Source organism: Triticum urartu, chromosome 6A, assembly GCF_056163025.1.
Source record: "Triticum urartu cultivar PI428250 chromosome 6A, HENAU_Tu73, whole genome shotgun sequence".
Taxonomy (NCBI): Eukaryota; Viridiplantae; Streptophyta; class Magnoliopsida; order Poales; family Poaceae; genus Triticum; species Triticum urartu.
This window is the reverse complement of record NC_141878.1, coordinates 42,889,252-42,901,920: the sequence shown is the minus strand read 5'-3', so window position 1 is coordinate 42,901,920 and position 12,669 is coordinate 42,889,252. Positions and strand designations below refer to the sequence as shown.

The 12,669-nt window shown below is 44.9% G+C and overlaps 2 protein-coding genes across 2 annotated transcripts; both read right to left on the bottom strand.

Annotated features, from left to right (window-relative positions):
• Positions 1-8,003: 8,003 nt before the first annotated feature.
• On the bottom strand, positions 8,004-9,028 carry LOC147963740 (E3 ubiquitin-protein ligase ATL41-like). Its single transcript, XM_087527945.1, has one exon. The coding sequence runs from the start codon at positions 8,951-8,953 to the stop codon at positions 8,276-8,278; it is 678 nt and encodes a 225-aa protein (XP_087384071.1). The 5' UTR covers positions 8,954-9,028; the 3' UTR covers positions 8,004-8,275.
• Positions 9,029-11,009: 1,981 nt separating this feature from the next.
• On the bottom strand, positions 11,010-11,552 carry LOC125529442 (histone H4). Its single transcript, XM_048693851.2, has one exon. It carries the CDS (start codon positions 11,491-11,493, stop codon positions 11,182-11,184), a length of 312 nt encoding a protein of 103 aa, XP_048549808.2. The 5' UTR covers positions 11,494-11,552; the 3' UTR covers positions 11,010-11,181.
• Positions 11,553-12,669: the final 1,117 nt, after the last annotated feature.

The window sequence follows — 12,669 nt, the reverse complement described above, 5'->3', positions numbered from 1 at the left end:
CGATGACAAAGGGAACAACGTATGTTGTTATGCGGTCTGACCGATAAAGATCTTCGTAGAATATGTAGGAGCCAATATGGGCATCCAGGTCCCGCTATTGGTTATTGACCGGAGACGTGTCTCGGTCATGTCTACATTGTTCTCGAACCCGTAGGGTCCGCACGCTTAAGGTTTCGATGACAGTTATATTATGAGTTTATGCTTTTTGATGTACCGAAGGTTGTTCGGAGTCCCGGATGTGATCACGGACATGACGAGGAGTCTCGAAATGGTCGAGACATAAAGATTGATATATTGGAAGCCTATGTTTGGATATCGGAAGTGTTCCGGGTGAAATCGGGATTTCACCGGAGTACCGGGAGGTTACCGGAACCCCCCCCCCCCGGGAGCTATATGGTCCTTAGTGGGCCTTAGTGGAAAAGAGAAGGGGCAGCCCAAGATGGGCCACACGCCCCTCCCCTCCCTCGGTCCGAATAGGACAAGGAGAGGGGGCCGGCCCCCCTCTCTCTTTTCCCCCCTCCGCGAATCCTATTCCAACTAGGATTGGGGGGTCCTACTCCCAGAGGGAGTAGGACTCCTCCTGGCGCGCCTCTCCTAGACCGGCCGCACCCCCCCCCTTGATCCTTTATATACGGAGGCAGGGGAACCCCAGAGACACACAAGTCGATCCACGTGATCTTATTCTTAGCCGTGTGCGGCGCCCCCTGCCACCATAGTCCTCGATAATATTGTAGCGGTGCTTAGGCGAAGCCCTGCGACAGTAGTACATCAAGATCGTCACCACGCTGTCGTGCTGACGGAACTCTTCCCCGACACTTTGCTGGATCGGAGTCCGGGGATCGTCATCGAGCTGAACGTGTGCTAAAACTCGGAGGTGTCGTAGTTTCGGTGCTTGATCGGTCGGGCCGTGAAGACGTACGACTACATCAACCAAACGCTTCCGTTGTCGATCTACAAGGGTACGTAGATCACACTCTTCCCTCGTTGCTATGCATCACCATGATCTTGCATGTGCGTAGGAAATTTTTTGAAATTACTACGTTCCCCAACAGCACGGGCAAGGCCGCCGAGGAAGAACGTGGTCGCGACAAGAGGTCGTGCTCTTCCTCTGCCTTCGGTCAGCCACGTCCTCCTCGATCATGCTGCGCATGATTTTGGATGTGATGAGCTAATGTCATGATGAACTACTGATGATGTATATATAAATTTCATGCATCAATATGCAAGCACTTGTCAATATTTGTCCAATGGTTTTTTTGCGGTACTGCGAGGCCTACGGCGCGGAACAGATCCTCTAAATTGGTCCTGCAAAAAGTGTACAGGACATGTTCCGCCGGAGGCCCCGCGGTATCGTAATTTTTTATAGGCGCCCGTAAAAGAATTTTACGAGACGTGGGTTACCGGATCTGCCAGAGATGCTCTAAAACTACTATACTACCGCAAAGTGGATCAAGCAAGTCAGGATATGCCCAAGTGTGCTTACCTCAAATGGAGGAAAACCACTTCACTCCCAACTGCTCTTGTGTCGATCTGAGAGGCGAAAAGCTTTGTCCCCTCCCTCTGTCGGTGAGGCCGGTGAGTCTGCCACTCCAGTGACGGGAGGGGGAGGGGACCCCGACGTTTTGAATCCGACGTGTAGTTATGGTAGGATTAGTGTTTCCTTGAGGCGTTGTTTTAGTGGAGAGGACGATGCCGCGTCAGAATAAATTGCCGATGTTCTTTCTCCAACTTCGTGGTTCTCCAATCAATCGGTGATGTTGGGGAGCAGTCGACTCAGCCGTCTCGTCGGTCTATGATTCCGGTGAACCTAGGTTCTGGTGGTTGGCGTCTGTCATTCCTGACAGCGGCGTGGTCGACCTCTGCACATAAATTTGATGGCCTTAAGTTGGGTGAGCGGATGCAGGTTGGAGGCGGCGCTCTTCTTCCTCGACTACATCATGTGAAGACGGCGGTGCAGGGATCAGGTGGACATGGGGAAGATCCTCGGCCGACGTGCGACAACAACTCGATCTTGTCGTTTGTGACGTATTGTTTAATCGGCTAAAAAAACATGGTACATGATGGTGCTCCTCCTAATCTGGCTTTGAAGGATGATCCACTCTGCCTCCAGCGGCGCTACCACGACGATGGTGACCGAGTGGTGACAGTACGGCAAGGTACAAGGGGATCTGATGTTCAGAATGTGTATTTTCCTTTTACAGCTACCTTTGTGCATAACTTCTTGACATTAGTTTGTCTGTATGTATTGTATGGTTTCCTTCATGTTTAATGAAATGTGGTTACTTCTCAAAAACAAGTGTGCTACCTCAAAAAAAAAAGTTGCTCGCAGTTCTCAGTAATGTAATGTCTGTGTCATTCCCCCTCAGCTTGATTTCAAGAAACCGCCATTGCATTGCAGGAACGTAGACTATTTAGTTCATTAGAGCATCTCCAACAGCCCCTGTAAATATTGCGCGCGTGACGGAAAACTGTGTTTTAGCGCGTGCAAAGCGGTTTCGCGCGCTCCAGCTGGCGCGAGAGACTCTGGCGCGCGGCAAAAAAAACATGCGCGCGCGAAAAAGCGGCCCGACGTGGTCTATAAAACCCGCGCGTCTGAACTGGCCAACCGCACACTCGAGCGCCCCGCCGCCCTCTTCTTCCTCACATCTGATGCCCCGCTGCCGGCACCGCGCCCTTCTCCCGACGCCTTCTCCCCGCCGACGACTCCCCTGCTGCCCACATGCCACCGCGCGCCCGGAGCAGCTCCGGCTACAGCGGCGTCCGCGTTCGCCCCTCCAGCACGTTCTACGCGGAGATCCGCTCCGGTGGCATGTGTCTCGGTCACGGGACTTCAAGACCGTGCACGAGGCCGCCCGCGTGTACGACGCAGTGGTGTGGCGCCTCTCGAGGCCGCGCTCGCAGATGAACTTCAATGACGCACGGACGTGCGAGCATGCGTAGGAACTCGCACCTCCGCCGTGGCTAGTAACCGACGTAGGCAGCATCAATAGATATCAATTGAGTTCTGGGCGGAGAGGAGGGCAAAGCGATGTGGGGAACGGGCGGGTAGTCGTCATACCCTCAATGTTGTTTTAGGACTATCGTTAAACTTAACGATGTCCTAAGATCCGGAAAAACGTGATCACCAACAACACTTGAGCTAGTCTTAGAGATGAGACTATGAATCTTATTTTACCGTTTATCATTCCACACGTGTATATGAATTTTTCACTAAATCGCATATTCCAGGATCATGGCAGTTATAGCATGGAATATAAACTCTTAGTTATGAATATAGAAATATAATAATACAATATTATTGTCTCTAGGGCATACTTCCAACAACAATTACTCCATAATACTCCATTTTGGAGTATTCAGAGTATTATGCAAAGTTTACAATACTTGCAAATTTACAATATTTGTAGTAAATTTTGCAAATTTTGCAAAATTGAGTACTCCTCTTGCGAGTTTACTCCATTTTGAGTGGAGTACTATATTTCTTGGTGCAGTATTTTGCAAGTTTACAATATTTGCAGTAAATTTTGCAAGAAAATATTAATATTTTTATTTGCTGTACTTCTTGTTGTAGGTGTTGAGCCAACATTTAGAAAAAGGAAAACCCTCAATGGCCAGCAAAAATATGCTGCTTATGTGGCATCGTATGCATCGCGTATGGGCAGAGGTGGCAAGTTCAAGAAAAATGATAAGAAAGACATTGCAAAAAATTTCAGTCGAATGTCAGAAGTATACAAAGAATTCAACAAAAGTCAATGAAGCAAATTGCACATGGTTTGAAGGTGGATATTCAAATCAGAAAAAGGAAGATGTTGAAGAAAGATTAAAGAAACCAATTTAGATCAAATCCCTACAATCCCACTCAATAAGAGATCTATCATCAGGTCACTAGCTTGGAAATTGGGATGTATCCCTATCACACTTTACAGAAAGTTCAAGATGAAGTTGAAAAAGAAGCATACAAATTGTGTTAAGGCAGTTCAAAAGCTTGTAAAGAACCCCAAGGTAACATATTTAAAAAGCTAAGTGCACCGAAAAATCCACGAAGTACCACTTGGGCTAGCCAAACACGTCTAAAGTCACTTAATACAAAAGTTATATCTTATTTATACTAAACACTTTTAGCTTTTTTATCAGGATTGCTTGTTATTAGCATGTATTGCATTACCAAAAATGGCAACATATATCACTATTAAATATCAAGGTATACCGTACTCGAAAGACAATTCTAATTTCCCAATTACAAATATACATGCATTAAATTGAACAACAATATTTTGTGCCGAGTGTGTTTGAGACATTGTTTCCTATGGAGAAAAACCTTTTATTCAAATGCTTCTCTAAGGTCAAAGCAAAATAATAATTCCAAAATCACATTGTTCTCTAGATTAATTTGTGTCACTTATGTGTTCACATATACTTTAGTATATATTTAAATGTCTTGTAAGGAGACCTAAAGTAAAGTAATTAACATATATCTTGATAAATATATCTAGAGGTTATATACTTGATTAATTGAAGTGTAAATAAATAGAAAGCTCTAGAATGTTTGAGATCCCTACAAGTTGCATGTCGCTAGCATTATCAGTTTATTTGTCATTCATAGCAGAAAAAGCATGAATAGTGTGCTTTCCTAATACGGCGTTCTAAACCTGCATATAATATGTTATAGTATCACAAAGTTACCCTTAATCTGTAAATCTTTATTAGAATGTTCCGAGTTGTGAGCATATGCAGAATCAAGAAACAACCACAATCATTGTAATATCTTAGAATTACTCTCGCGTTGTGAGCTGGACCAGCTATGCGGTGCACACATGGGCGTATGGTCCTGGTGGCACATGGACAGACGGAGCCTGGTGGCGATGGGTTGATATTGACACCGACCTATAGGTTGTGGGGAGGGCAGTGATCATAAGTGTTGGAAGAAATGCCTCACGAAGGTTATTCTATTGGATAGACTACTCACAAACAACACCGCCAAAGATATTGCTAGGGACCTTTTTGCAAAATATCATAACTAACATTAGTGCATAACCCCTTATAGGATTTCCTTATTAGTGTCGTGCCAAAAAATTCCTTACCTTGTTTAGTAAGTGTGTTCACCTTGACTAACGACTTCAACAGACTTTCAGAATGGATGTTGGAAGGTTCCTTAACACTAACTTTGAGGAGGAGGATTATCATAGATGGGTTGCACTATTGTTAGAAATGAGCGCTTACCAGCTTAATCCGGGGGAGGGCATCGTCATTTGGCGTATTGTGAATTCTAGGGCTTTAAGTAGAATACGATCACAATAAGGGAGGCCATTGATATCATGAACAGTTTTTGGGGAGGCCATTGATATCATGAAGAGTTTTGGGAGTCAAAATTCCCTTGAAGATCAAGATCTTTATGTGGCAACTCATGATAGACAAGCTTCCTTCTAGACTTTAAGTGCATAAGAGGAGGGTCCAAGGAATGGTTTGTGTGTGAACTTCCTCATATGCGGATAATATGTTCTTCCTATGCATTGCAACTGGGTTAGTTTAGGAATGGATCACCCTTGTAGCTTAGTTGTGGACCCTTTGAAAGATGTGGAACAAAATAATTTCTGGCATTGAATTTCCATTCATCCCGTTGATTACTTGTTCAACACTTTGATCTACTTGCAGCAATGGATGCAACTTTGGAAGGGGGGTGTTGGTGGTGGTCAAGAAGATCGTTTTATTGATCTAGCCCAAATCATCAACATGAAGACGACCATGGATGATGCTCCGAAGCCAAGCAACATATATTTTAAATGGAGGCAAAAGATTTGCCTCATCTATTAATTAAGCAGAAGAGAGTTTCCTTGTTAGCGGTGCATGATAGATGTCACCTAGTGTGATCTTTTTGTTGGTTTGCCATTATGTTGTTGCATGACATTCCTTGTTAGTGATCTCAATTGTGTGAATCAAGATGACAAGATCAACCAGAGACATATAAATATGCTTCCACCAAGCAAGAAAAATATTAGTGATGCTGAACTGAGATCAGAAATATCCAATCTTCAAAACCGAAAAATCAATCCTACTTCCACATCATCCAGTTAGTAAGTCGATGTCAATGATTGGATGTGATTTTTTTCTAAACCTTTTGCATTTGCTTCGGCATTTATGCTGTATACTCTCATTTATTTGAATACAATATTGTATCTTTTGGTATTTGAAGAGAATACCATATACGTAGGAAGTACATACAAGTCTACAATTGAAATAATGACTAAAGTTTCAAATTATCAGAAATTAATTTTCTTGAAGAAAATTTAGAAAAACCGTTAAAATGTTTGATTTTGAATTTCATGACATAATGTTTTCAATTAATTTGGGAATGTGTTTTACTTAATTTTAGTACAATTCAAAATTATTTCAATACGTTTTACAACTCAAGTGCGTCTTCAACATTTCCAATGCATTTCCATGGTTGCCGCCTTGCCCCCTACTATAACTTTATTAGTGGTACACATAACTAAAGTCATGTGTCATAACAAGTGTTAGCAATTTGAGGCGCAAATCAATCTATCAACAACAAGCAATCACAAAACATGATACCGAACATAGGCTACGTTCTCCGGGCATGACTATGACACTCCTCCCCATGTACTAAATCACATAGTACAACAACGACAAGCGGGTCGAGGCCGTCACACATCGTATCCAACCACCCGCCACTACCGGTCCGACCACACCTGACTCTCTCTTGTAAGAAGGGATGCAACAATGTTAGGGGAAGAGTCTGATTTAGAAGATGATCTAGTATTAAAAGTTGTTGTAGCTAAATAGTTAGCAACCTCATTTGATTCTCTATTTCAACGAACTAAAGCAACATGGCCAAAATCATTATCTAGCTTCTCATGATCTCTGTCTAACTACCTATCGGTTTATGTCTAATCTATTCAGCTACCCCACGGTGCCTTTATATATTAGGCGTGGGTTACACGATCCACTTGAACACATAACTCTTTGCTAGTTACAAGTCTAATTATAACCTTGACACGTGCACATATATATTCGACAACATATTTTAACAAGAGTGAAATATGCCACTAGTCCATCAACTCAAACTGATTGCACGCTTTAGGCCAACAACTCGATAATGATCGGATTTAGTCTGTAAACTTGTTAACTTGATCAAATAAGGCCAACATCGATTTGAGAGAGAAAACCCGGCCACATGAATGCCAATTCATCGTCCTTTAAGCGCTCGCAAACTAAACATTTTCTATGATGATCTATTTACAAATTAGCCCTTTTCTAACGGTGTTTGAAGTGTGTGCGTTGCAAGTATGATATGAACCCAGGTCGTTGGCTGTTGGAAAGGTCTGGCTTACCACTCAAATATCAACCAGTTTATGTTCTGAAATGCAGCCTATTCTATATATTTAAACTGAATAAGGGAAACAAAACTTAAAACCTATGTTGTGCACCATGGATTAGCAGTCGACTTCCTGACCACTCAAACACGAAAACATTTGTGTATTACTGTGCAGCTTACCTTATAGCTTGTCTGAAGAACTATGTGACCATTGCAATGTTTTAGAACTTTGAATGCTTTTGCCACTCAAATCATGTTCTATATACATTATCTGAAGTATGAGCTATGTGTTGAATGTGAGGTTTTATATTGTTCTCATGATGTACATATTTCACTTTTATACAGTCCAAAATCCGTTAATTCTATACATATTCCACTCTTGATTCTACGTGATATGAAGTGGGCTGCATAATAGTAGACAGCTCACAGCGTCTTAGAGTGATCAGGACTCTGATGATTGCTAACACAAAAGCTTGTGGGTTCGAATCCTATGGAACAGAACACATGTTTATTTTTTCTCCTGATTCTCCATGAATGTAAGGTAAGCCAGATTTTTTCACCTCCAAACGGCCGTGGTTCGATCCCTAGGCCATCCAAGGGTTTTCATATAATTTTCTCCCTCCATACGCTGTTATAATGGCTTGTGAGAAAAAAAAAAACTGTTTAATTTACAAATAGACCCCTCTAAAATAGTTAGTTCACAAGCGGTTAAAACATGCAATCAATTAGAGTTCATGGACTAGTGGCGCATTTCACTCTTTTAACAATAAGATGCACAGCTTATTATTTCCCTGGCCGGCAAACTCAAGATGTCAAGAAATGAAATATCTATCTGCCAGAATTGTACACGTAGAGACCAGACGCGCCGAGTATGATCAGCAAATGGATATTGACGGTCCGATGGAATAAACATCCCAAAACTGTTTGGCTCGAGCATGCACGTCAGAATGAAGCAGATCGGGTGGAAGCAAAGGCCCGCCTCGTCTTGTCAAGATCCGAGCCGCTCGACAGCCTCCTCGTCGCCGGCGCACCACCGCCCTTGTAGACCGCGGCGTCCCCCGTCTCCACGTCCACGCGCACCTCAGCCTCGGCGTCGTCGTCCGGCGCCTCGACGTCCGCGCGGCACAGCGGGCACGTGGAGTTGCCGCGGAACCACGCGTCGATGCACCCGACGTGGAACCGGTGGCCGCACCGCGGCAGCGCGCGCGCCTCCTCCCCGCGCTCGAGCCCCGCGAGGCACACCGCGCAGTCCCCGGCGCCGTCGCCCGCGGCGGCCACGGGGAGCGCGCGGAGCACCGCGGGGTCCAGCCCCCGCGGCGAGGGCGCCACCGCCACGCCGCCGTGGACGGCGCCGCCGGAGATGGACGGCAGGCCGTGGCGGAGGCGGAGGCGGTCGCGCGCGCGCCGGCGCCGGGCGCTGCTGTACGCGTGCAGCGCGACGAGGGCCAGGAGGAAGCCCGCGAGCGCCCCGGCCGCGGCGACCAGGAGCTTGCCGGCGACGGCGTAGCTCGACGGATCCCCCATCTGTTCGGTGCGCGCCCCGGGGACCACTACAACGCCGACGCATGGGAGCGGCGGCGGGCCATTGGTGCTGCCGCGTGGGCCGTGGCCGTCGCCCATAGACTGTAGATATTACTGCTGCTTTTTGATTTGGGCGGCTCGTTCCGGGGCAGTGTGAGGTTTTCGTCGGTGCAATTCCATTACTTATACACGTATATATAAAATATGACTAAGATGTGGTCGCTAAGGAGTACGTAAAATTATTACGTGCTGTACTATTTTTCTTTTGGCAGGTCGTGCGGGTTACGCTCTGAAGACTGACTGCCCGTACGTGGACGTAGGCCAAATGGACGGCACCGATGTGAAGCTTAGCTTATACAGTGACAGTGATTAGGCGCGTACGATCATTACCGGAGTTGACGAGGGAGTGATGAGTTGACTGGAATGATCTTTTTTCTTTACTTGCAGCTTCCAAGTCTTTTCTCCCTCCGCGACTTGGACCTTGGGGAAAAAAGTTCCACAGAGGAGAGCGCGGTGATAAGTGACAACGGAGACCAAATCGGGCAGTCTTCGGAAACGTCGCCGCTTTGGCTAATTACTGTTCACAGCGGGAAGACAAAACTCCATGTCCAGCTATTTTTCAGAAAAAAAAACTCGATGTCCAGCTACTTGAGCTTTCCTTTTGCAACAACTGACTTACTTGTGTTTGTACTGTGTTCAAAACTGACAAACGTAAAAAAAAAGTAAAAAAAAAAACTCGCTACTTTGCCGTCAGTATATTGATTGCTAGTCAGGCGAGAGTTGATCCCCCGTCTGTATGGCTGGACAACCCCTCCTTAGTTTTCTTCTTCCGATTATCATTGACGATGTAAGTGTAATCTTTTTTTTAGGAGAATAGAGTTTTATTCTAATAATAGGATTACAATCGAGAGGCAGAAGATCCTCAATACATGACGGACCAAAATGTAGTCATACAGTAGTGGCACTCTCCGTACGATTATAACAAGCTAACCAATCCGCGACCTTATTTTGTTCACGTGTAATTTTAATGATGCAAGTGTAATCGTTTTACATATACTAAGATAGTGAAAGCACTAATACAAATGCCGAAACTCTGTCTACTATTACCTCATTAGTCTAAAAAATATCTTATATTGACGAAGAGAGGGAGTGTATCATAGATTGTGCATAGTTTCCATGTTCCTAAACTCATTATAACTTTCAAGAGTACTATGCCACACTATGTAAACAGACCAAAAGTTACTAATACAATTTTACCGATAAAGCTCCAGTACGGTTCAGTTTTGGAAAATTGGTTGGTTTGGAACTAATCGAATTAGGCTCTGAGGTATAAATTCCAGATGATATGTTGCCAATATGACAATGAATCATCTTTGTTAATGTCTAAAGGTACTGGAGTTGCAAAATGTACAAGGGTGCTGCCACTGTGCCATCGTGAAAAATAGCCCAATCTTCAACATTTCTCAGCACTGTTCTCCAGTTGTAAATACTAACTAGCTGTTCATACATCATCATACTCGTTTGATCATTCCAGGAAACCTGAAATCTCATCATTCAGTATATAATGTTTGCATCTTGAGCTCCAATCCAGTTCATGTATTCCAACTCCACACTGCATTCAGCTCAGACCTGAACAAAATAACTGCTCCTTATCACGATTAAAAAGATGTGACTAGTACTCAAAGATCTATGTTCATCCACAGAAATCAGCTGCCTCCTATCACAGTTCAAAGATGCATCAGATGGTCAGCTTCTATTTTCGAAAACAACCAACAACAAAAAAGAGAGACCAGCAGCTTCCCATCACAGTTCAAATGTTGAGGTCAGACACTCGGATCTGGAATGGGCAGCACATCCCTTTCTGAAACTAGTCTCAATTGGGAGAACGCAAGTTAATAATGTATTAAGAGCCATGGAACTGGAGAAGGCACACAATATTCAGGGATTTTCATCTGAGTTTCGAATCTACATGCAGAAACCACATGGACTTGGTGGGCATTTGACAGTTGACACGCAGAAATGCAGGGATGGTTCGACTCTGCTGCACACTGAAGCCAACACCAACGATTTGGGGACAGAAAATTACAGCGACAGATACTTGGAAATGGGGAACGACTGATAAGATTTAACAACAGAGCAAGAGACTGCAGACGAATTCAGGGGTAAAAACGCTGAGATTTCCATTCCATGCTAGTAGTACTACATCGAAACAACAGACAGCAGCGAGATGCGGCCGTTCCATTACAACAAAGACCATGAACACGGACGACCGATGGCTAGCTAGTGAATCTGGCGGCGCGAGGTGGGTTCTGCTGGACCGGCGCGGCCTAGCCGCCGAATCCGTAGAGGGTGCGTCCCTGGCGCTTGAGGGCGTAGACGACGTCCATGGCGGTGACGGTCTTGCGGCGGGCGTGCTCGGTGTAGGTGACGGCGTCGCGGATGACGTTCTCCAGGAAGATCTTGAGCACGCCGCGGGTCTCCTCGTAGATGAGCCCCGAGATGCGCTTCACGCCGCCCCGCCGCGCCAGCCGCCGGATCGCCGGCTTGGTGATGCCCTGGATGTTGTCGCGGAGCACCTTCCGGTGGCGCTTGGCGCCGCCCTTGCCCAGCCCCTTCCCTCCCTTGCCGCGGCCGGACATCCTCGACGATTCCCTCTCCGGCGAGCTTGGCTTCTCTTTGTGTGTTGCGGCGGTGTGGTGAGATGAGATGGACGGAGCTGGGGGCGTGGGGGATTTATAGCTGCGAGGTTTCCGGGGAGGAGAAGGGCGATCCGCGTGATGCGGGGTGTGAGCCGTTGGATGGGAGATGGATGGCTAGGAGTGGGGGAATGGTGGCGCGGATTGGTGACGTGGCCTGGAGCGTGGGCGTGGACGGGGAGGAGGTGTGTTTTCTCACTGGTTGCCCCGCAGACGCACTGGTGTTGACAGCTCTAGCCCGTTGTTTTGGGCCTTGGGAAGCAGTTTCGAACCCGTTGACAGCTCAAAAAAAAGGCAGCTTCAAAACAGTTCCGTTGAATGACTGGCTCATGTAAAGATTCTATTCCAACAGGTTTAAAAAAAATGTAAAGATTTTATTTCAATGGGTTTTGTGAAGCTTTCTGATTTATTTTCCCTGTGTTTGTTTATTGGTTTGTCTGGTTTTTTTGGTTTATTTTCATAAATAAATGTTTCTAAACATTTTATAATTTGTATTTTCACATTTTGTGAAATTTTTTATAATTTGTGGCAATTTTCCAAACATTTTTTAAAATTTCAAACATTTCAAAACATATGGACCAGATTTAAATTCATGAGAACTTTTTGAATTTATGGATATTTTTAAAATTCATGAACTTTTTTACTTCACCATTTTTTCCAAAAAATAACACAAAAACTAATATTTGCTCCCTCTGTAAACTTTTAGAAAAACGTTTTAGGTCAGTAAGTAGAGGTGGTATATTTTTTCCTCGTGAAGGAACGAGCACAAAAAAGACAAGCCGAGCGAGCGGTTTGGACGCCACATGGTACGAATGGGATCACTCGTACCATGCACCATCTTGCACTCCGGTTGCTCTGTTAGATTTTCGCCACACGAGAAAGGTTCTCCAAATATGTTCGTTTGCCAAGATATTGATTGTTTCCTTCCATATATATTTGTTTTTTCCCATCAACAGAAAAACAAATTTTCTCATTTCTCGGAGGATTAGCATTAGAAAGGCGTGAGAAATATCGAAAAACCCTGTGAAGACCGCATCAAAACCCTCTTATATAAGTCTTGCTCGTCCTCGAGCAACTGAGAAATATAAAGAACCAAGAGTTTGACAAATGAGTACAAGG